The 25,856-nt window shown below is 41.2% G+C and overlaps 1 protein-coding gene and 1 long non-coding RNA gene across 2 annotated transcripts in view; one reads left to right on the plus strand and one right to left on the minus strand.

Annotated features, from left to right (window-relative positions):
• Positions 1-25,856, minus strand: part of CYTH3 (cytohesin 3) — a 73,952-nt gene that overhangs the window by 13,166 nt on the left and 34,930 nt on the right. The window contains exons 2-9 of the mRNA XM_081169659.1: positions 20,094-20,176; positions 18,980-19,044; positions 17,037-17,103; positions 12,635-12,753; positions 6,308-6,388; positions 4,994-5,106; positions 4,326-4,474; positions 3,030-3,141 (exon numbers count right to left, since the gene is read on the minus strand). Of these exons, the coding sequence (XP_081025785.1) occupies positions 3,030-3,141; positions 4,326-4,474; positions 4,994-5,106; positions 6,308-6,388; positions 12,635-12,753; positions 17,037-17,103; positions 18,980-19,044; positions 20,094-20,176 (789 nt within the window). The remainder of the gene's footprint in view (positions 1-3,029; positions 3,142-4,325; positions 4,475-4,993; positions 5,107-6,307; positions 6,389-12,634; positions 12,754-17,036; positions 17,104-18,979; positions 19,045-20,093; positions 20,177-25,856) is intronic.
• On the plus strand, positions 16,256-18,973 carry LOC308573124. Its single transcript, XR_014001936.1, has 3 exons — positions 16,256-16,559; positions 18,499-18,633; positions 18,845-18,973. It is a non-coding gene; the product is annotated as an uncharacterized lncRNA (long non-coding RNA).

The raw sequence follows: 25,856 nt of genomic DNA on the forward strand, positions 1-25,856 counted from the left end.
ATAAGGAAATCAATAAAAGCAGCTAAGTGAAACTTTAGAGCACAGGAAAAAATGAACAATGTCCTTCATTCGTAGGTGTTAAATTAAAAATAAAGGTATATTGTATCAAGGAGACCTAAAAGCTTCACCAAGAGTTATGATGAAAAAAGATGGTAAATGAGGTAGGATTTAACAGCTACCATGTCTGTGTAAAAGCATATCCTGAACAGTGGACCTTTCCACAAAATGTTGGTAAAAAACTTGCTGGTAAAAAGAACACCCATTTGGACAAGTACTCATTGACTCATTCCCTTACAAGAAAAATAAAAGGCTTTGGGAATCATTACTGACACATCACAACCATCGTCAACCTAGTGCCCTCCATCAGGTCCAGGCAAGCCAAGGCCCAAACATCTGGAAGGCACCAGTTTGTGCAGAAATTGGCACAGTAGAAAGAAGGCAGATGATGCCTCACCCTTCCACATTCTAATTCCCACTGCAAAATAGTTCATCTTCAGTAAAAGCCTCAGAGCGGCCAAAAATAAACCCAAGAAACTAACATATTTGCCTCTTGAGCACAAGAGGAAAATATTAAAGCCAGACCTCAGCTAAGTACAACAAATGCTTTAGTACTAGACAGTTTAGCTGAGCTATTGCCAGCAGACAGTGTTATTAGAAGTAAAAACAATTCTGGTACAGAAGAATTGCATCCCGGGATCTGTCGCCTGTGAGATCTTTGTCCAGCTGGAATGTCTACTAGAAAGGGCAGAAGGAGGGATTTTATTACAGCCACCGCCCCCTCATTTGGCCCACAATTAATCCTTATGCAATGCCTGCAAACTAACCCAAAATAAACTAGAGTCTGATGCTGCTAGGAAAATCTTTGGCTAGCTTTTCCCAGTCTGCAGTCTCCTTCCAAACACACACACACAAACACACACACTCCAATACAATCACTGTCATGCTTTATAGAAGGTGATTGATCTATGTAAAGAAAGATAAGAAGAAGTAGGATTAAACAATTATAAAGCGATTATATGTTAAACTTCTTAAAATAAGCATGGTGTATTCTTTGACCAGCTGGGGCCCCACAAAGTGGATGGGCACTGCAATTCAAATGGTGTGTGCGCACTGCATCTTGTGATCAATTATGCAGGGCAGGGCTTACCCGCCCCCTCCCAATATTTTATTCAAGTTGGCCCCCCTGATTACAAGGAAACTTTACACTAAGAGAATACAAACATCAGACTTCTGGCCAGTCTTTATGGAAAAAGTGTCAAGGGGGTCTCAATGCACCTTATTTTCAACAACGACCCAAAGCTGCCTCTGAACCTGGTTGGGATTAGGCCTTTATATCAGCATTTTAAAACAAACAATGCAGAAACAAGGTCTAAATTCACTGGTGACCAAACAAAACCTGATCTTTGGCAAGACTGTCTCATTAAGACCAAGTTTGTAACTAAGCTACCTCACATTTCAAAAGAGCCTGAATGGACTCCGCACACTTTGGCCCTCAAACACCAACCAGCTGCCAAAAGTTTCAGGTTCCTACTGACTCAGGAGGTCTCCAGCTTTGTTCAAATAAACTCTTTAACATACACATAAAAATGTGCACAGAACAAATAGGCTCCTGGACTTATGATACAGTTCAGATGGAAATACTTATTTAAAAAAAGAAAAGGAGTGCTAACATCTTAACATACTGTTTCCTTACAAGAACAATTCTATTTCTGAAGCACATGAAGGTTGTGTGTGATACTGTCTAAAGAATCCTTCCTCTCAGATTTATTTCCTGCAAAATGATTCTAGAGCTTCTCTTCAGAACCGACACTGCTTTTCCCATTCATGTAGACATCTGTGTCTGAACAAGCAGCCACAAACGTTTCCACTTACTAATCCAAAATCTCTAATTTAGAGTCTTGTGGTAAGTCCATGACACTTAATGTCTTTGCATGATTATTTTTAGGGTTACAGTAGCTCTCTGTAACTGTCCAAGCCTGTCACAGAGGCATCAAGGGTAGAGGGGAAAGTTGCAATAAACTTTGTTGGGAAAACAGATAGGGTATGTTTGTTTGTTTGTTTGTTTGTTTGTTTGTTTGTTTGTTTATACATAAATAAATAAATTGGGGGCACTTAGCTCACCAATCCCATATGGATCAAGCTGCACAGAACTGGTACTGAATATCGAGGTCGTCAACTGCTAAGTGTTGAGCATTTCAAACATGAGCTAGCAGCTAACATTTGTGCTCTTATGCATGACCAGAATCCCATTGGCTTCGCCAGACTGAAGTTAGTGGTATTAAGTGACAAGCATGGTAACCCCACAAATGCTGTAATAATGGAAACTGAGCAACGAGGAAGACAAGGAGGAAGGCGGGGAGGGTAAAATCAAAGAGAGAATGAGCAACAGAACAAGAGAGAGGGGATAGAAAGCCATCAGTTACGTACCTCCTAATGCAGAATAAGCAGAGACAGCCAGTCACAGAACAGAAAGGTGATAGGTCATAGGCCATAAGGAAAACAAGAAGGCACATTTAAACCACTCATTAAAAAATCATAGCCAAAAATCAAACCAACAGAAATAAACAAGTACCAGGGTTTGGGGGGGGGGGGACTAAAGACATACAGGAATAACCTTTGGAAGAGAGAGGTGTGTTCTTTTGTGTGACCGCACAGAAAACCTAATTGTGAATCAACACAACAGCATTATTGGAAAAGGTTTAAAGTTTTTTTTAAACAACAACAACCCTGTAATCTATCAGATTCTGCTACCTTTACGAAAGAAAGAGCCGGGACTCGGTTTCGGCTGAGGTTTTCAACCCCAAGAAGCTGGAAATCAAACTTCACTCAAAATTGTGAAGTAGGAGGATAATAAAGTAGTAATAAGACAAAAGAATTATGTAAAGTGGTTGGCAATATTTGAGCAGAAACTAATACTGATTCCATTGCATTAAATTTTCAACGTAATAGTGGGGCGGGGGGGGGGATAACAAAAGCAGCACATGCTAATACACAAAATAAAGTATCAGGGAAATTACCCACTTACTGACCTAATTTCAGCAGCCAACCTTCTCGGTCTGGGTTAAAAAACGTATGAGTTAAATCATTCCCATCATCTTCTGGGATTTTAAAGGGCTCGTTTTTAATGCTTTCGTATAAATTCTGGAAGAAAACAGGAGAGGAAAAGTTTAACACCACTGCCAGGGCTGCAAGGTGCAGCCAGCAGGTTTTGTCAAAGCACCTCAAAGAGAAACTAAAATCAATTATTTTCGTAGAAACTATTTGCACGATCATATCTGCAAATAATTTTGCACTTTTCATGGGCAAGGTAAGCATGTATTGCGCTAGCTATGTTAATTGTTCAACAGTTGGTCACAAAAAAGGCAAAAATTGAAGCACTGAAAATTTAATAACCTGTAAACATGTTCAACCATTCAAAACACACCAGGAAACACCTGAATCAGGTAAAATGGGTTTGCATGAATCTCTCACTTTGAGAATCATCCACTTTACAGAAAGCAAAAAGGCTAATGAGATTTTTCTACTTTGGAAATCTGCAGGAAGAAGCATCTACCTGCAAGATACACACTTGTTATATATATATAAAAAAATCATAAACATCTTTCCATATTCAGCAGGACATAGAAGTACTATGGTAGTTGAATGTGAGGGAAGAAGCAGAGGCCAGCTTGGTCAACACATAACCATGATAGGTGAATGTACAGTTAACCATTTGTGTTGGAAGCATTTGTTCATCTTCAGAGATGGATCTCCTATTCAGGAAAGGTTCCGTAGTAGAGCACGTCTTGCATGCAAAAAGGCCCCAGATTCAATCCCTGGCATTTCCAGTTTAGGACTGCCAGAAACTCTGGAGAGCCATTTGCACACAGCACAGGCAGCTCTGAGCTAGATGGACTAGAGGTCTGACTCAGCTTCTTATGTACCAACGTCAGTTATGTAGATGTGTGGAGGACCATCACAGTTAATGGCCCCTTGCTCACACAAGAGAGTTGGTTCAAAATGCTGCCTAAAGTATAAACACAACTGAACAAAAGCAAGTGTAAAGTAGTGGCTGTAGTGGTGGACCTGGAGACTGGGGAAACCCCAGTTCAGTTCCCAGCACAGTTCCCAATCCTAAAGACTGATTGCTGTCCTTGGGAGCAAGCCAGCTATTCTCAAGCTAGCATTACTGAGAGAATTCTTTCTCCAGAGATCCAATGTTACATGGTAATAAATCCTACTGTGTTGGTTCCCAAAGAGATCAGTGCCAAAATTGATGCACTTGTTTCTTGGCCCCACATCAAAAGCAGAAAGTCGGCACACTTGCCGTTGTAAAAGCAGCTTACCCGCAGCAGTTCCTCGGGGAGATCCCCGCCCTCATTAATACCTCGATTCATAGATATAAACCGCTCCACTGTTGGTTTGTCTCTGACATTGTGGTTGTGTAGACTAGTGTTTAACATAATGATTGCAAAGGACAGCACATAGCATGTATCTGAAATGCAGCATCAAAGCGGAATGATTACTCTTCATAAAACCAGCCCATGGCTAGTTATTAATAAGAAAGCAAGGGCATGAGAAGCCCCCTCTCTTCTCCCAAAACCCCAAGGGTGATAAGTCACACTTTGCAACCGGAGCTTTGAACCCACCCAAAGTTCTTATGTATGCCAGAAAAGAGGTAGCTAAAGTGATTGTATGAAGATTTACTGCTTTTAGAAAAGAGCATGCCTGAACCACTCACAAATTAGTCTCAATTTCCGGTAACTTAATTACCATTAAACAACATTCCAAAGCAGGCTAGACTAAAGAGATGAATAGTTCACCTCTCCCACTTGGGTCTCTTGAGAGGAACCATGAGTCTCAGTGGAGACACTGAGCCAGAGAAATGAGCTTGGACTCTTGTGCTCTCTCCAGTCAAGATTGTTACAGGTTTCTAGCTTCTTGTCATCCAATTTTTACCCAATATTACTGACACAATAAACACAATCAGGCTAGGAAAGCCGTCACCACTAACCTGTAGACTGAAAGACTCCAGGGTTACAAAGGCAATAACGTGAAGCAAAAGCTTCCATCATGCGATCTATTTTTTGAGCCTCTCCCGGAAGCCTGAAACTCCACAGGAACTGCCTGCAAAGATATACATTAACTTGCATGTCAGATATCACCCACTACAGTATCTCTTGCTACAACACTATCAAACACTATGTCTCTGTAGATCAGCACTGATTTCTAGTTTCCCCCCAAAATAAAATTGGTAGCCTAGCAGCTTACGTTAATCAGATGCCCCAGTCATGTGTTACAATGAGCCACAGATGATGGTTTACTATGACTGTGCCCAAGAGGGCTCTCCACTTGTGCATTGTGGGAGAAAATCATGCTTCCTGGCGTAATATTACACCCAACCCAGGATCATGGTATGTATTCCTCCCTTTCCTCTTGTCCGGTGTGGCCACATGGACAGTTCTGGGACCTTTCACTTCTGTTTTAGACTAATCATATCTTGTCATGACTCATAACATCTGAATCAAACAAACCACAGTTAGTACTAACTAGGACTTACTAAACTAAACAATTTCATACCATGCTTTTATGAAACTGGCTTGCAATAGTAAACTACAGTTAAGATTGACCATGGTTTAGGATTTGGCTACAACACAAAAGTACAGTTAATTGGAAAAAGAAGCTTGCAATTTCCTCACTGCACAACCATTCTTGTAATGCTATGGGTTAACATTAAGTCCAAAGGCAACTAGAGTAATCACTCATCTCCACCTGGGTGAGTTCTGGCAGAGTTCATTAACACTATTGCCAGCAATGCTGCTCTGCTTATAACACCCCTTTGACCCTTCAAAATACATTATTGAAATGCACCATGAAACAAATTATTTGATGGTAATATTGAATTATATAGGCAACAAAACTTATATCCTTCATTTAACAGCATGCCAAACTTGAAAGAGGAGTTATTTACTGTTTTGGGTAACATTGTGTTATCAGTGGTGAAGGTTCAAACCATAATAGGTCAAGGTAGTCTCTAACACTATTTGCTGTGACTTATCAACATGGCCTGAAATTCTTCTTTTCTTTAGCTATATGATTCGTAACCTTATATTTCAGTCTCTCGCACTCTCTCTCTCTCTCTCTCTCTCTCTCTCTCTCTCTTTCTCTCTCTCTCTCTCTCTCACACACACACACACACTGTTATTTGTGTTGCTCACCAAATTGAGGCATTGGGGGGAAGATTCTGTTATTTTTGTGGCCTCTGCTTAAAAATTGCAAATATATTTAGGGAAAAGTTGTGAGAGAGGTGTTTTTTTAGCGTGCTCACCTTAAGGCTTGTACAAGATTGAGATCAGCAAACTCATGGAGTTCAACAAAAGCCTGAAGTACTTTAATATTAAAGTCATCCCTGTGAAATAAAACACACAGAGTAAAATGTCAGCGGCAATTCATTTCAATATTCTGACTTCTTTTTACCCCAGCCTGCCTATCCACAAGGTTTGGCTGCTCACATGACCAAAGGGAATCTGGGCTTCATCAATAACAGGTGTCCCAATGGTCCTTTGTCCCTTCTCTTGCTTAGCCTCTGCTACCTAGGTGGCATTGGTGTGCATAGATACATACATGTGTGACTTGAACTAGGGCTTCCCAGCACTCAGGTTCCGGTGCCTTATCTCTTATGGCACCAGCACTCAAATGTCCACCGCAGAACTTAACTCTGGAACTGCCTTGTAGGTTGCTGCACCCACCTGTCCCAGGTCCTATAAAGCCCAAGGCTCCTTAAGCCTACAGCACTCATCTTTTGCACAGTGAGACTCCCTGCTGACCCAAGACACTTTGCTGCCTAAAGGGGAGCAGCAAATCCTCCCCTCCACAATCAGGCTGCATGATTTTCAAGGCCAGTTGAGTTATTTTTGCACCTGGGGCAGAAAATCTCACAAGTGCCTCTTGCTATCCCCTGGCAATAAAAACACAATAATAATAAATTAAATAACCAACTATTTGTTGCCCCCAAATTCAACTGCCTAAAATGGTAGGGATGGCTGTCTACCCTCCTGCTCCCTTTGATCCTTTCACTGCTACCTGACCTCTGCCTGTTTCAGACCACACTCACTTCTAGCCCATGAGGGCTGACTGACACCCAACTCCTGGTCTCACGTCCCTATTGCCTAGAACTTGAATCTTGACTGAGGTCCAACAATATTCCCACATCCAGTTCCCCAACCACAGTGAAATACTGGATGCACACCAAGCTGACCCAGTTAAGAGGCGTGGCACTGGTGTGTCATATACCAACATCGTTCCTCAGATGATCCTGCACAATAACCACATGTACACAAGAAGGGGAAGCAGGGATCCAGAATATGATGATACTTAAAGCAGGGCTAAAGTTGTGGAGTAACCACTCACTCAACAAGGACATCCATGCTTAGCATAGGCCAGACAACATCCAATTTGAGGTAGTCCAACGCAATGCCCCCCTTAACAAATAACCATGCTGTTAGCTGCCCTGAGAGAAGGATTTTTTCTTGAAAACTGCAGGATACATATTTAACAACGGCAATAAATGCATCAAGTATCCAGCCAGTGCAGAACTCAACTTCTTCTGGCTTGCTTTCAAACAGGGTGCAAATAAGTTCAATTTGCAAGTAGTCACCTGCAGGACCCAAGAACCCTCTGTATCTGAACTGGCAGTCAAGTTGAACCGAATATGAGCCATGTTTGTTCTCAGTTGCCTGTAGTGGGAGTAAAAAGCTATACAAGCAACTTGTTTGTACATGCAGTTTCCCATCTCAAAGGCAATGGAACAAATATGCAATTCCCAGAATTACAGGCTTCCCAGAATTCCCAGGAGTTAGGAAGAAAGAATGAGCTTGGGCTTCAGTTTGCCATTACATTTTCAAACTTGGCATTACAGTCATGAGGACTAGAAACCTTTCCCCCCTTTAAATCAAACCTGGAAATCTCAGGACTCTAATAAAATCCAGTGCAATTACGAACTATTAAAGCTGTGCAGCAGAAGAGCATCAGTCAATTTAATATTATAATAAGCAACTTACATTTTATTCTCCTATGCACTGTACAAAATATAAACTCATATAAGGGCATGAATTATGAACTATGCATATTTTATTCTTTATTTAAAAAAAAGAGAGAAAAATGGTAATACAACTAAGGTAGTTATTCTTTGACACAGCACCATTCTGAATTTCAATACTACTGGACTCAGATGCCCTGTAATCCTTAGGGTGTGTTTGAATCACATCATTAAATGAAAATGTTGCAGATCAGCTTCTAACTCAACAACAGGTAGGCAGGTTTCTAAAGCAAGCAGGTGCCTGAATCGCCTCCTTAAGTGTACATAACAAACCTTTTCAAGTATTTTAATTAATATGTTGAAAACTCCACTCATTAAATAGGATGTGAGCAAGTTGTGGCTGTTATAAATACAATAGAAGCTCTTGCCAAGGGGAAATTAGTAGATCAACGCATCAAAAGGAATGTTTTTATCCTCAATGGGAATGGAATAAAGAAAGTAATTAACGTTATTTAGAAAATACACTCAAGAAGAATCCTTCGGAGAAATACCTCTAGGTTTCCCTCTTGGTTATACAGTACACAACTTCAACCTTATCTGGACATGGTGCAGTCATTTCTAGTCTGTATTTTCTAGCAGGGTGGAAGCTGGTAGAGGAGGGGTAGAAAATTCTGTCCCTTGTCCAGGGGTCCGCTGCAGTCCTATGCTGGGTTCAAAAGAGGGGATTTCCCTCTTCTGGCAAACTACTTGCTTTCTATGTTGGATGCAGAGGGAGGCTGAACTGCTCTGTCCTGGTCTTCCTGCCCTTGCCAATGACGGTCCACTGACTCACTTCCACAGGGCCAGCTTGCTTCAGGCAAAACAGAAAATGCTGCTCCCACCCTGACACCTCCTCCCCCCTCCATTGCTGCTGCCTCCGAAGTGGCAGCTAGTGGCAAAGGGGGTGGCTGGGCATGGAGGAGGAGGAGGTAAGAGGCGGCAGAGGAGGCTGGATCTGCCACCTGAGGCTACCACCTCACCTTGCTAATGGGTGGACCAGCTAGTGCCTGCATGCAATGCCTTGCCATCTATGGCAACCGGCCACCATTAGCTATCCAATTTTTATAAGCTCTTATTCAAGCTTTTTTCATGATACAATAAGATAAAAGAAACTATTCTAAAACGAAACACAAAAACAGAGAAAGAGAAAAGAAAACACAGTCCTCTCTCAAAGGTAGCCATTAAGCCCCGTCTCACACAAAGTGGTGGGCCCTGAGAGCTTTCCTTTCTTCTCCCAGTCTTTCACCCTGGGAAGTCTTCCCTTCTCTGCCTTCTCACTCAGGGTCCTTCCATCCACCCACCCATGTGTGTGTAATCCTTGGACCCCAATAACGGCCCAGAGCAGAGGACACCAAAGGAAAACAAAAGAGAAAAGAGAAAAAGAACAAACTTATAGAAGAAAAGACAGAGAGAAAAGAGGAGAAGAATAAAAAGGACTTCCGATTTTCCATCTGTCAGTTACATAAAAAATTATTCAAAACTATTTGTTGTCCTGCATGCAAATCTGGTTCACTACAAGAAGCGAGTGGTAAATGCAGAAGGTTTAAGACTAGTTCAGAGTAAAAAAAAATATGCAGTATTTTCAGCTGAGTGCAAGAACTTTGTCTCTGCACACTACTACTACTACTACTACTACTAGTAGTAGTAGTAGTAGTAGTAGTATTTCTATCCCACCTTTCTCCCAGGCACACACACATAAAGACACTCACAATATTTCAGACTTTCTTTTTGTGGTTTAATGATTTTTTTAAAAAAGAAAGTAGTGGTGGTACCACTAGGGTAACCCATATTAGGTCCTGGTATCACCCTTTTGTGGGTCCTGACCCACCAATAAAGAACAGTGCTCTGGAAGTGAAATTTAGATGTGGATGTGAAGACCAACTGTAGCTTAGCCATGGGCTCTTTGGGTGGCTTTTGACAAGAAACTCTCCCTAAGGCTCAGTTCATGTATAAAACAGAAATAGTGACAACACAGTTGTCATCCATCTGTAAAATAGAAATAAATAATGACCACATGATTTTGGGGAGGATAAATGAAATGAAAAAATATAGTTTTGCCTGCCCAGAACCTTAAAGCTATAAAATTTAAAAACCTTAAAGCTATAAAATAAAGCTACAAAATTCAGTTTGAACTTCCCATCTCAAACATTTAAATTATTGCATACATTGTACATTTCTGCACTGCAAGCTGATCCTCCCCAAAGACAGATGGGCACATGAGGATGTCTTTTAAATATATTTTTAGTATACATATAGACATTTAACCATCGGAAGAAATGCCGAGAAAGTGTTTGGAAAATTCTCAGACACTAAATAACTTGCTAAAGATAATACGCACTTGGCTAAAACTTATCTCCCCTGAACTGACATGCCATTCACAAGTGGTACAGCACAATCCTAAGCTTGTTATTCAGAAGTAAATCTTACCAAATTCAATGAGACTTACTTTCAAGTAAACATGGCTAGGACTGCAGTTCTAAACACTTCCTAGTTCCACAGTGCCGCTAAGTATTAAGCTACAAAACTTTCATACAGTCCACACAACTGCCTCATTGGGGCAAGATCTACTGGGAAGAGTTGCTGTGTTCACTAGGCCTGGCCTCCTGAGCTATTTGTTAGGTATAGGACAGGTGGGCGCAGCTTGGCAAGAATGGCCTCACAGGGCAAATATGAAGGCCTAGCAGGTTTAATTAGACCCACAGAACAAATGTTCCCCACTCTAGATGTACATAGTTAGCTACACTTTCTTTTTTAAAAATATAATTTGTATTAGCCACAGTTTATTGACATAAATTAGGAACAACACAAAAAAGCAGCTCAGTTCTGTTGCAGAACAATGTTCTTTAACTTTCAACTGCCTACATTAGAAACACAAGAAAGCCTTACTCCTAAGAAACTCTGAAATACCATGTTAGATATTCACACCCAAAGAGACTGAGAGTATCTACTCCTCCAGTATGAATTACTACTTTTATTCATGCCATTTTGTGACTGCAACGGAGCTTGTGAACAATACCCCATATTTTCATCTCCAAGAAGCATTACATCACAATAAGGCATCTGGTATCTATTAAGATACTCTCTGCCAGAGTCTGTACTATTTTCAGTCACGTATAAGGGGGGGGGGGGTGAAGGACCTGAAGCTGTTTGCAGACCAGGAAATCCAGGTTAAATTGGATAAAGAAGCTCTCAAGATGATTTAAGTTTGCAGTCTTTGCTATACATTGATTGCAGTTTTGGTTCTACATTTTAAAGATCAAATTTGTAGCCAGAATGGCCTTTATGTTTAATATTTGTTCACATTAAAAGCTAGGGGATGCTGCAATTCCTCTGAAGTGCCTGCTTAAACTATATTTTACCACCAATAAGATGTTCACAGAAGACAACATTAAACAGATGAAAAGAACTATTATTAGGACAGGCAGTAGCCTTGCTGATAGCTAATAATTATGTAGCCAGCTGTCTCCTAAGATTAGCAGGCTCTTCTTCTCTGGTCTCAACATTAAATGCCACACATGATTGTCAAAATCTAACTCTGAAACCTCCCGAGATTTGCATCACAAAACCCAAGCATTTAATTATCATTAATCCTATACACTTATTTTTATAAGTGTTTCCTCTACTCAGGAAAGCATGTGTAAAGAAGATACACCTGTGCAATGTGTCATTTTGCTTCCAGTTAGAAGAAACAATCCCTGCCCAACCACATGCATTCCTATCTAGATTTTTATTTTTAAGATCTCTGAGTTTCAGAAGAATAGAAATGCAATGGAGAAAATGCCCCTTGGAATTCATAAACCTATATGGGCTGCTGGTAGAGCACACACTTGGAACACAGAAGGTTCCACATCCAAACCATGGCATTTCCAGTAAGAAGGATCAGGAAGCACATTATGAGAAAGGCTATGAGTCAATGTTGGAGATCCCTTACAAGGATAGGGAAGGGCCCACAGCTAAATCATAGAATATATATATCATATGCAGAAGGCCCCAGGTCTAATCCACAGCAATTAAAAGGATCAGGCAGCAGGTGAGGTGAACACCTGAGACCCTGGAGAACTACTGCCCAAACAAAGTTGACACTACTGGGATAGTTTGGACAAACAACCTGGTCTCATGTATAGCCGCTTCCTATGTTCCTATCAAAGGAATAAATAATAAATGTGCTTATATAAGGAGGTAAGTTGAATATTGCAAATGACTTAGTAGGGAAGCCAGAGTTGATAGGATAAAGTCTGTGCCTACAGACTCTCTGCTTTCTACAGCTGCCCATTGAGATGCACTGCTGGTTTGCTGGACTGTGGTCACCATATGCTTTCAACATAAATATTTAACCATTTTAAAACAAAAACAAAAAACCTCAAAGTACATTTTTATCTGTTGGGTAGTGGGGGTGATATTTCTGCATCATAGTCATACTGAAAAACTTCTCAGGTGTTCCTATTTTTCCGCATGGCGTATATATTCTTACAGATGTGCATGATTTGTAGCCATGGTCAAAGAGAACAAGAAGAATGAAAGCATGGCTCTCCATGTCAAGCTTAACATAAAAAGACACACAGGTTGTTCTCTACTTACCTTTCACCGAGATAATCTCCAATGACAGTTTTATTTAGCCCTTCCCCTTTATAGAGGAACTGTGCAATGTCCTCAGGAGTATTCTGCAATAGGTCATTTTCTATGAGGAACTGGATTCCCTAAAAAGCAGGAGGAGGAAATGAATTCAGTTGCTTTCGTCTTCACAAGATTATATGTTCTGGAAATATTAAGCTGTGGAGTTATTATATTGATTTCATTGATAAGTAGGAGTTTGCCTATGCAGATGAGATGCAGCCTCATCTGTGCACCCCCTCCTCAAAGCTCACCTTTTCTGGGAAGCCTTTGGATCATCCCCCTTGCCTTACTGAAACTAAATCAAAATACGTATAATCAAAATAATCAGATATTATGAACATCCCTGCTGAATTACACAACAAAGTCCTACATTCTGTTCTCACAGCGGCCTATCGGGTGCTTAGGGGAAGTCCACAAACAAGACATGAACACAATGGCACTCTTCCTTGCCTAATCATGTCTCCATAGCACCCCAATATAAATTCCTTGTATCACTAGATAAAAGATTATAAGTAGTACAAAATGGAAAATAACTCTGCCCAATGCTTTGGACAGCTGCTTTGTATATTGATTAAGGACTTTTTAGCCCGACTAAAGGGCAGTTAAAGCAGTTTACAAGATATAAACATAAAATGTACAATCACAATTCACCTTAAACCCTCCGAAAAGATAGCAGTGGAAATAGGCAACAATATTGTTCACCCCAGGATAATATCATTAAAAACAAATAAAGCAATTCAGCACCAGATGAAGCATCAGCAGCAGACTAATATGCTTTCAAGGAAAATAAACTGGAAATAAATAGATCTTCAATACACATTTGAAGACTCATAAAGATGAGGGCTGCATGACCCTAAATTGAAACAGATAATACCCAGCTAGATGCACCAGTTGTCTGAGTCAATACAAGAGACCTACGTATGTTTATAAACAGATTAAGGAATTTTAATCTGCCGCATCTTTAATCCCTGCTTCTTTTCTCTATTTTTTCTTTTTCAATATTTATTAAATGCAGGTATATTGTTGACAAGCAACTGATGCTTGTTGTTTGCAAGTCTTTTATTATTACATTAAATCATTTTAGAAGATCTACTAAACAAATAGTAATGATATAAATTATTATCTATTCCATGTTAGCCCTCAGGATGCAAATTACAGAGATAATCTTTTTATAACTGAATATTTGTCTGTTCATCATGCTAATGACTTGACACACAGCATGATTTGGGAAACTTCAGTGTGAGTAGATAGAAAAATAGATAACACCATGTAATTACAACTGTATCATCAGATAAAGCAGTTAGTTATAGTAATCTGAGCCTTGGAGCTAACTGTGACATTAGAATTCAGTGCATTTGTATCTATAAAATTATATATAGCCTTATATATTATGCACTGTATTTTAATCTAAACTTGTGTCTTTATTTCAGCTAAGGCTGAAATCTGTAATCTGACCAGAATGGGGTTTACCTCTAAGTAAACATACATAGGATTGAAAAAGAGCTACATATAATGGTATGTCCAGAAGTCAATAAAATAATCTCCAATTCTGTCAAATGACTTTGAAATAGAGCACAGACATGTGAGCCGGTTCAGACATAACAGACATAATTAAAACTTTTAAAAGATACATGGACTCACACAATGCTATTCCCTCCCTTCCTGGCTTCTGGCACATCCTATTTTGCTGTTTCATCTGAACTGTCAAACTAGGGTTTGTGTTTGCCCTGCAAACCAGGATTGGTAACCAGGATCAAACCATCATTTCCAATGGTGGTTTGCAGGGCAAACACAAACTCTGGTTTACCAGGTTGGAAAAAGGCAAATGGATGGTTTGCCAAACACTAAGGAGGAAGGGAGGGAGGGAATCATGATGCATGAGGGGAAGAAGTCAGCAGATGAGCCCAATGGTCCTTAAAAGAAAGGCTTCTTAATATTGCACCAAATTATGGATTGATGTTCTCTCTAATCCAGACCACATTAGGGTATGTCCTCCCCTTTTTTATTTTCTGTTGGGAAGCAAGTTTGCACCTTTTTATTCAGGTTGGCATGTGTGCATTTTAACAGGATTTAAATGAGTTTAATCATGTTTTTATTACTGGTTTTATTGCTGTTATCTTAAGCAGCAATGGCACTTGCAACAATGCAACAGAAATGGCAATGGTTCATTTTTAAAATCAGCAAGCTCAAATGTGGTTTTTTAAAATAAGCTGGAGATAATGAAAAACAATATTTGTGAACAAATGGAACAAGCATTTGGATGCAAGCAGACAGGTTGCAGAAACAACAGCAGTAAAATATTTTGCGGCTGGACAATTCAATCAACAACTGCAACCTACTTTATCAGGGCAAACTCAATGCCATTTTATCAGTCTAAGAAGCTATTTTTAGTATAGGAAACTGTATGCTCTCTCTTTCCCCCACCCCACCTTCCCTCTCCTCTACCCACTCTCCCTCTGAATTGCTTTACTATCTAGAAAACTTCCCTGAACACCCAGCTGGAACATGAATACCAACAATCAACTTCATTTTTTAAAATCGCAAAGAAAGATGCACATTTCACTGCAAAGGGAAACATGTCTGCCAGCCATGTTTCCACTCATGCTGGAAACCACTGAAAACTAAGAAATTAGTTACAATTCAAAATCTCATCAATAGACTCCATTTTTTAAATCTGTATGCTTCTGAAATTACTTTGCTTCAATAAAGCCTGCTTTCTGGAAATTCAGATGCCCCAAGCAAATATTTTGTCATCTTCCGAAACAAACCACTTAGGAAAACAAGACTCCAGACCTATTCGAGCTTTTAGAACAGGAAAAAAAGAACAAGAAAAAGGCAAAGAACTGAAAGAAGAGGCAAATATGTGCTGGTTAAGCTGTCTCTCAAAGATATGAGATAAGGAGAATAAAGTACTTTATATTATTAAATATAGTATATGTAAACATTGAGCAGCAACATCTGCTGTACTCTTTCAGAGGAACAATAACATGAAGAAATACAGACCAGGGTCCAGTCCTGGGTGCAGGGCTGTATCTGCTTTCTGTGAAGAATCAATCCCTGACATCTCCAGGTAGGGATGAGAACATTCCCTTCTTGAGAATCTGGATAGCTAGGCTACTGGCCAGCAGCAACAATACTGAGCAATGGGTCAATGGTGTGACTCAGTATATGCCAAACACTCTAAGGCAGTTGCCTAGTGCAGCACTTCACATGTGACACAGGGGAAGGTGAGCAGTCCTCCTAGAACAGGGGTCTGCAACCTGCGGCTCCGGAGCCGCATGTGGCTCTTTTACACCTTTGCCGCGGCTCCGGGGCGGATACTAGCGAGGGGAGGAGGCGCATTGTTCGCCCCGACACTCCCCACTGTGGCGGGCGCTGTACTGGCTGTGATGTCGCATGGGGGCGGTGCGTGCGTTAGTCATGCACCGTCCCGACGTCACCTTCCCGCCCGCTGTCAGATCGTGGCTCCGGAGATATATTTGTTTTAAATGTCGCAATGGTTTTGCGGCTCCCAGATTTTTTTTTCCTTTGAAAACGGGTCCAAGTGGCTCTTTTTGTCTTAAAGGTTGCAGACCCCTGTCCTAGAACAATGGCATCAGCCATGAAGCTCCATCTTGGGATCATCCTTGTGAAGTCAGCCTTGATTCCCTGGCAGCGGCTGTCTGTTAGCGTTTATGCCAGCACAGGTCTCTATAAAATCCCCACCAAGAATACACGTGCCTTTTATGCACTGATGAAGCAAACAGAACTAGGCTTTGGGAAGGAGACAGGAGGACTCTAGGACTCTGTCAGAGCCCTCAGGTCTCCTTCCCCGTGCTGCAGCTCCCTGCCTTGCTTGGGGCTGCCAAAAAAGGCCTGGCAAGCCACATTTTGGACCACCCTGCCTTAGGTGAATAGCTGAGACAGTCTTATTTTGCCAGTCTTTGGGGTCATTTTTTATTTGTACCGACTGCTACAAATGGTTTGATGTTGCTCTGGCTTTTTAACTCTCCATTCTTCTGTACTGTTGTACCTTGGATCCCAAACTCCTTGGTACTCAGACGTTTTGGCTCCTGAACACTGCAAACCTGGAAGTGGGTGTTCCAGTTTATGAACGTTCTTTGGAACCCAAATATCCAATGGGGCTTCCACAGCTTCCAATCAGAAGCCGCACTTTGGTTTCCGAACGTTTTGGAAGTCGAACAGACTTCCAGAACGGATTCTGTTTGACTTCCAAGTTACGACTGTACTTCATTGTGATTTTATTGTATATATGCTTTTAATCTACTTTGCAAGCTGCCTTGGGATCTCTTGTAACTGAAAAGTAGGATATAAAACTTCATAAATAAATAAGAAGCATACATTCTCAAGAACACAAAAGTCCTACCTTTTTGGGATCCATATTGAACTTTTTTCTTCCCATAGCTATTTGTTTATTTCTCTGTGTAGTTTTGCTGTATATTTTTAAGGGGGGAAATAAAAGGAAAATAATATTACACAGATGTATTTGGTTAAACATCTTTGATGTTTACATTTTAAATGTTATTTACATGTTCCTCTTATACAGCTAGTATGAATAGACTGGAACAGCTGAACTTTTACTCCCAAAGTGAAAGGGAAATATTTACCCTCAAAAATAATTCAAAGTAGCTTTGACTTCATTTTAGATTTTTAATACATTGTGTTTAAACCCTCCTGACATACATTAGAGGAAGGGCATTAAAGAGGATAATGTGCATGGCTTAAACTCACAAACCAGTTAAACTGGATTATTTCAATCCAAGCCAATTGGCGGTGCAATCTTTGGAGTCTCTGTACTGGCAAATAAGCCTTTAGGTCTGCTGTAGCGCTAGCACAAAACAGCAGCCTATGATGTTACTGTGACTGAATATGCCAGCTGAGGACATTGTGCCAGAGAAGCTGTGGGAGTCTGCACTATGTTAGCTGCATCACACAAAGACAGAAGAAAGTGTTGCAGAAACGAAGACACACTGCATTCTAATGGCATTCCAGTCAACACAAACCCAAATGCACCCAGAGTGACACACTGAGTAAGTACTGAAAGTGGCAGACAGCACAGCAGGCTAGATACACCCTATTTGCTAAGATCAAGGTGCTACTTAATTACTTTGGTGTATAAGTAAATTGCACAGCCCTCTTGGTGGCTGCTTCCCAAACTTTAGAACTCCCTCCCTGGAAAAGCTAGACAGGCTGCCTATTTGCTGTCCTTCTGCCAGCAGGTGAAGACAGCCTTTTGGGAAATGACTGCTTTTAACTAAAGGGCGTGTGCCATTACAATTATTTTTATTACAATTATTTGTATGTTTTAAATATACAGTATTTTATAGATTAAAGGTAAAGGTACCCCTGCCCGTACGGGCCAGTCTTGACAGACTCTAGGGTTGTGCGCTCATCTCACTCTATAGGCCGGGAGCCAGCGCTGTCCTCAGACACTTCCGGGTCACGTGGCCAGCGTGACGAAGCTACTCTGGTGAGCCAGCGCAGCACACAGAACGCCATTTACCTTCCCACTAGTAAGCGGTCCCTATTTATCTACTTGCACCCGGGAGTGCTTTCAAACTGCTAGGTTGGCAGGTGCTGGGACCGAGCAACGGGAGCGCACCCCGCCGCGGGGATTCGAACCGCCGACCATGCGATCGGCAAGTCCTAGGCACTGAGGTTTTACCCACAGCGCCACCCACGTCCCATTTTTTTTATATATAGATTATATAGCTTTAATTCTATCAATGTTTTTAATCATGGTTTTTCCTATATTTTTAGCAGTTTTTAAGGGAGAAAGGTGGGGTATAAATAAATGAACAACAACAGCATCATTTTGTGTCCTATAGGATCCAGACACGGGCTCCATTGATTTTAATGGACCAAATAGCATCTTAGCCAAGTTTAATACTAAATGTAAAGACCTACACAAATGCACAGCCATCAAGGGGAAGCTTACAATGACACAGGAACAGTGGTATTATGTGCAAGGTAAAAGGGAGAGACACATCCCAAAATAGTGCACTCAGTTGCCATTTCTCAACTTTGTAGTGCCTGCGGTGCTGAATATCATAATCATGGGGCTAACTAGTTGCTGTACCCCATCCTACATTTACTAAACCAGCTCTTTGTGGGAATAAGCAGTAAATTTCAATAATAGAACTACTTCTAATTATATCCCCCCCCCTCTTGAAGACAGGCAGTACATAGGGGCCAAGAAGATGATCAAGGTCTCAGCTGGAAGTTAGGCTATTTCTGCAAGGCCCTCAAAAACACTGAAGCAACAGAATGCTGCTTTTCCATAAAGCACACATGACAAAGTCAGCTTACCTTTCCTCTACACTTGTCAAGTTATCGATTTCAGTCATAACCTCTGCTATTTCAAATTTTAACCGCTGCCAAAATGAGAGAAGAATACAAGCGAACATTAAACAGCTTTTCCAAAAATAGATGGATTTCACCAGCTTCTTTTTGAATTTAGAAATGGAGCAACAATCCTATCACAAAACTCTGCTCTGATGTATTTACCTGCAATATCATACTATTCACACACTACTATGACATCTGGGTGTATGAGGTGTTAGGGGAGGGGTAGTACCTCTGGTGGGGGACACCTCGTGCTCCTTCTGGGGTAGTTTGGTCCTCACCCTGCACTCAGTTCTCACATGTGGCTCCTAGAAGCTTTCAGCATGCAACAAGAGCCACACCTAGCAAATGGTTTTGACTGGATGGTAGCCAATGGGTCTCAAACCCTCAGTGAGTTAGGGACTTCCCCTGCATGAGAAGACAGGCTCCACCAGATTGAGCGCATAAGACCTATTGTGGGTCCAATGGTCAAGAAGGCAGTTTCTGCACATGTAGAGGGAAGTAAGGGACAGATGGGGCTTGTCAAGCTGGGAAGATAGCCCATGTAGGAGAGGGAAAACTGTGATCCTAAACCTCTGCTGTCTTGTGGGATATCTTCAAGAAAAGAAAAGAGTAAGGAGTAAACCCTACACAAATCTGGAGTGGAATCCCAAAAAAGCTGGATGGGGCCTTGTATGCCTCCTTCCAGCAACTACTGCAGCCAAGCTGGTGCCAAACATTTCTTTGGACCACATCAGTCAGACCAAAAGGGAGGTCTTATCGTCTGGGCAGCCCAGGACCCCCATGCACACTGCCCAGGCTTGCGCCCCGGGGAGGTCACTATGTGCTATAATGCAGTGGTTTGACGTCACCCCTGGAGGTGCACTCCATTGTCTCTTGAGACAGATGGATGCCAACAACTAAGACATCAATTTCTGCAGAGGTACAGCACTTGGAACACCTAATTCTAATAGCAATTATTGGAAATTAATCTCTTCAGACTGTGGTAAAAAGCTACCATAGTGTTTTACAACTCAATACACAGTTCATACCATTAATTTCAGAGCAACAGACATTTTTATTTAAGGAAAATGTTTACCTCGATATCATCAATTAATTCTTTTTTTCTACGGCGAATATTGAAAAGCTCTTCTCTCTCTTCTACAGAAAGATCATCAGGCACTGGAGGGGAAAACACACACAATTATGTATAATTGCTTTATACTCTGGTACTTCATGTTTCACAAGTAAAAGCCTCATTCACATCAACAGAGTTTGTGCCAAGAAAGCATGGACAACATTCTTAATGACCAACTTTGGAGAAAATAGTGGTGCCAGTATATAGAACTTGGTATTAACTAACAAATGCAATTGTCTCAGGGTTTCAATACGAATGACAGATAGTTTTCACATTATAAAAAGTAAACTGCTTTCCATTCTATTGTGTATTACATTCATATTACAAGCATCATTCCAGTAATCAAAGGGTATTAAAGTCTTCCTTCATCTTGGTTCTCTTTTAAATCTGTTTTATCCTCAGTTGTGCCTCAAGTCAAGTACAGCCAGCAAAGGGATTGCAATAGCACTTTGTGAACCAGTAGGAACCAGCAAATTTGTTCAGCAGTTACATTAAGCCATAGCTTTTTGTTGCATGCATGAGCCTGCTTCCCACTTCCCCCACCCCACTGCCCTCATATTCATTAGGCGGTAAAGAGCATATGCTGTTGAGTTGAATCCAAGCATACCCACTGAAATTAATGGAGACAATAAAACTTAGTTGGATACAGCCCCCCTATTTTTAATTAATTGTTATTTGTCATTATGTCTGAACTGGAAACTGTAATTAGTTTTCACTATACAATCCTGGATTTAAAAATCTTAATGTGAAGTTGGCTCATCTGAACAAACCATCATTAAAGCTAACCACAGTTTGTGCTAGTTCTGACATAACAAAGCATATTTATCATATGTTTTCTTGTGAAGAGAAGCTCTTGTCATTTAGAGGAAGTATGAGTCTAACAGTAAACACCTTCAGGCTGCCACATTTTCCATACATAATTCAACACTGTCAATTTAACAACTGGACTAACACATCTTTTCAATGAGGAGGTACAGCACAGGGTGATTTGGAAACTGTTTGCTTTAAAAAAATGATAAAAGTTCGTGCCTCAGACTTCATGATAGACAAATACTGAAATAATTAGCAACTTTACTTTTTCCACATTAACGGTAAAGTGTGATAAATGAAGTCATTTTAAACAGCAAATGCTTTTTGCTTATCTAAAAACACAAACATTTAGAAAACTGGATAAAAAGAAGCAGCAAATGTTACTTTTAAAAAAATAAATATTTATGTCTCTTCTTCAATGTATTTGACCACTACTGAAGTTACTCTCAATACCAAATAAACACCTGTTGGAAGCATTCATAATACTTGGTATTCTGAATATAAATAACAAAAGAATTAGGAATATCAACCATAAAACATAATGAAGTATTGCCAACTAATCAAATCTACTCATATATATATATATATATATATATATATATATATATATATATATATATATATGCTTTCGTAGATTTTCACGGGTACAGGAATGCAGGTTTTGGTGTTTTCGGGTATCTTCCCGTGTAAGAGTTGGGGTGTCTAGGCGACGTTTCGACGAGGTCTCACTCGTCATCTTCAGGCTGGTGCTTTCGGCTTCTTGTTACTAGAACAGAGCAGGATCTCAGTGTTTGAGTTCCTATAAATACTGTTGAGGGGGTGTGGTGTATAGCCTCCAACGTTCTGGGCAGAGAGGAAGTTCCCAGGTTATTGTGCCTTTTCTTCTTTTGTTCATTAATTACTTGAGGGATATCTTGAGTGATTTCTTGAGTGATATTCTGAGTACCACTTAGGAGGGTCATTAGGTGTGGATTAGTTGCTAAAGCTTTCGTGTCTTGACCTCTTGAGCTTGTGAAGAGTTTTTTTGAGTTTTTCTGAGAAGAGTTTTTCTGAGAAGATGGCTGTACTGCACTTAGTTGTGCTTTGGCTTGGCTTCGTGTATAGGGGCGAGCTGTGGTTTTGTGCCCTGTGCCAGCCAGATCTGTGTAGGGATTGCAGGGGGGTGCAGCATCCGGAGGTGCCACTATGGTTTGGCTACTGGATGGTATCTGTAATTTATCTGTGGAGAGGGTCTGGGTTTGGGTCTGGTGTGGTTGATTGGAGATGGCGTTCTGTGTGCCTCTGGTTCTGGTGTCGGTTTTTGTGGGGAGGGCTAATTTCCAGATGTCTGGCAGGCGGGACGTGTCGTCACGCTTGTTCATGTTGTGAGGGTGTTTCTCTATCTCGATGGCTTCCATGATTATTCTCTTGTGGTGATGTTCCATGTTAAAGAGCAATTTGGAATCTGCAAAATTAATTTCGTGTCCTGTTTCTTTCATGTGTTGGTAAAGAGAGGAAGTTTTTTCTTCTTTTTTGACGGCATTCTTGTGTTCTGCGATACGTGCATTTATTCGTCTGTTTGTTTGTCCAATGTACGTGGCTGGGCAGACTTTGCAGGGTATTTCATAGACCCCTTGGTTTTCTAACTGGATTTTATCTTTTGGGTTTCTGAGGATATTGGCTATTTTTTGGTTGGTGGCATGGCCCTCCTTCCTTATATCAAGGGCACCACAGATAAAATTAGCAAAATCCTCCATAAACACAATATCAAAACAGCCTTTTGCACCAACCAAAAAATAGCCAATATCCTCAGAAACCCAAAAGATAAAATCCAGTTAGAAAACCAAGGGGTCTATGAAATACCCTGCAAAGTCTGCCCAGCCACGTACATTGGACAAACAAACAGACGAATAAATGCACGTATCGCAGAACACAAGAATGCCGTCAAAAAAGAAGAAAAAACTTCCTCTCTTTACCAACACATGAAAGAAACAGGACACGAAATTAATTTTGCAGATTCCAAATTGCTCTTTAACATGGAACATCACCACAAGAGAATAATCATGGAAGCCATCGAGATAGAGAAACACCCTCACAACATGAACAAGCGTGACGACACGTCCCGCCTGCCAGACATCTGGAAATTAGCCCTCCCCACAAAAACCGACACCAGAACCAGAGGCACACAGAACGCCATCTCCAATCAACCACACCAGACCCAAACCCAGACCCTCTCCACAGATAAATTACAGATACCATCCAGTAGCCAAACCATAGTGGCACCTCCGGATGCTGCACCCCCCTGCAATCCCTACACAGATCTGGCTGGCACAGGGCACAAAACCACAGCTCGCCCCTATACACGAAGCCAAGCCAAAGCACAACTAAGTGCAGTACAGCCATCTTCTCAGAAAAACTCTTCTCAGAAAAACTCAAAAAAACTCTTCACAAGCTCAAGAGGTCAAGACACGAAAGCTTTAGCAACTAATCCACACCTAATGACCCTCCTAAGTGGTACTCAGAATATCACTCAAGAAATCACTCAAGATATCCCTCAAGTAATCAATGAACAAAAGAAGAAAAGGCACAATAACCTGGGAACTTCCTCTCTGCCCAGAACGTTGGAGGCTATACACCACACCCCCTCAACAGTATTTATAGGAACTCAAACACTGAGATCCTGCTCTGTTCTAGTAACAAGAAGCCGAAAGCACCAGCCTGAAGATGACGAGTGAGACCTCGTCGAAACGTCGCCTAGACACCCCAACTCTTACACGGGAAGATACCCGAAAACACCAAAACCTGCATATATATATATATATATATATATATATATATATATATATATATATATATTCTAAACTGCAAGGAAATACCATGACGGAACAATATGCAGTTTAGTTATCCACAACCACACCTTTTTAAAAAAGTAAAACTCACAGCAATGACTGGAAAATCTTGAGTATAAAAGTCCTCCATTTTAAACAGGTTTGCAAACATGGATGCTTCTTCCTTCTCATGTGATGATATTTAAATTATTCATTCATTTATTCATTCATTGAATCTATATACCACTCTATACCCAGAGGTCTCAGAGCGGTTCACAGAACTAAATCAAACTATAAAACCACAATATATATAAAATCAAAACAACAACAACAACCCAATAACACCCCCCCCAAAAAAGAATGGCAGTTTAAAAGGGCATACAATGTCAATCAAATCAACCAAAAGCCTGGTTAAAAAGGAATGTTTTTGCCTGGTGCCTAAAGGTGTATAATGAAGGCACTAGGCGAACTTCCCTGGGGAGAGCATTCCACAGATGGGACATGGAATTTAAAACTACTATTTTCTGCTATGTTTCATTGAATTGGGGGACGTGTCTGTCACTGTCCTGTAGTCAGCTCCCATATAATTATGGGTAACATTTTCAGATCATGTAGGTACTTCTCAACCCATCACTGCACCACCATCAAGATCACTGACTCGGTGTGGGGAAAACCCATACGAAGGAGAGCATTTACACATCACAGGATTTGAAAACTATAGCCAAAGCAACAAAAAAACTAGGCCAAAGAGCTGAAATTATGAGAATACATTATTGTATGAGACCCAAATTATGCAACGAAGCTGTAAGTGACAAAGCTCCCAGTCATGTAACACAAGGGTTTGCTGCTGTCTGAGTTTTGATGCAGTGTAACAAGACAATCCCAAACAAAATCTTAACTCTATTGGTGGTCTACTCTAGAATTCAGGGTTCTGTGGAACAGCACTGTTCAAACACACACACACACACACACACACACACACACACACAAACCCAGGTGCAATGAGAAGAGGAAATAAACATGCTAGTGTAGGCATATTTCCTCTGAAATTAGGAAGAGGAAAGGTAACCTCCACCCATTCTGATTCACTTCTGATTCATATTGCCACCCATTATTTTAAAAATACCGCTACCCAAAATGCCACTAAACCATGCAGTGGCATCACAACAGGGGGGGGCAGTATGCCCCGGGTTCCATGTCTGCGGGGGTGACAAGAAGTCACCCCATAGGGGCTCGCAGCGATGCGAGCAGCCATTGTGCCGCCGCCGCCTTTGGAGGATCCACCGCTCACGGCTGCAGCCATGAGCAGAGGATCCCAGCACTGTCCATACGGCGCTGGAGTGGCACCAGCAGCAATCTGCTAAGTATAGTGCATGTGCAGCATCGCACATGTGCGCTGTACGTAGCAACTCCACACATGTGCTGTATAGCAGTTTGCCACCGGCGCCGCTCCAGTGCCGTACAGACGGTGCCAGCATCCCTCCGTTGCCGCTACAGCCTCGTTCGCAGCTGTAGTGGTGCTGGAGGGATCCCGGCACCATCTGTACAGCACTGAAGCGGTGCCAGTGGCAAACCGTTATACAGTGCATGTGCGGCGTCACTACGTATGGTGCATGCAGTGTACATAGAGACGCCGCACATGCGCTTTATGTTGTGACGCCCACCCCGGGTGTCACGACGCCTTACTTCGCCTCTGAAACCATGCTAGCTTCTAGACACAGAACTTGCCCAGCCCTAAGGAATGGAGAAGAGAAAGCTCCCCGAGAAGTTCTTTTTTAAAAGACTAAATACAAAGCAAGTTAGAGGAAACTGATGGAGGATACGTAATGTCACAATGAGGTAGAAAGCCCACTTATTTTGGATGGTGGAGTCAGACAACAGGGCTTTCATCCAGCCACAGTCCCTTAAACATGGCAGACATCACACTATCCTACTCACAATTAAAATGCTTCCAATTAACGCCTTAACCAAGCTGCAGGCTTAACTCACTACAGAACATTTCTTGTTGCAATATTTATATAATCATGAACTCTGAATGGTATGAAAGTGCAGAAAAAGCCAGCATTTCAGATGCGAGGCTTTTGGGTGCTTTCTTTGACAGAATTGA

This window comes from Podarcis bocagei (genome assembly GCF_964188305.1).
Source record: "Podarcis bocagei genome assembly, chromosome: 14".
NCBI lineage: Eukaryota > Metazoa > Chordata > Lepidosauria > Squamata > Lacertidae > Podarcis > Podarcis bocagei.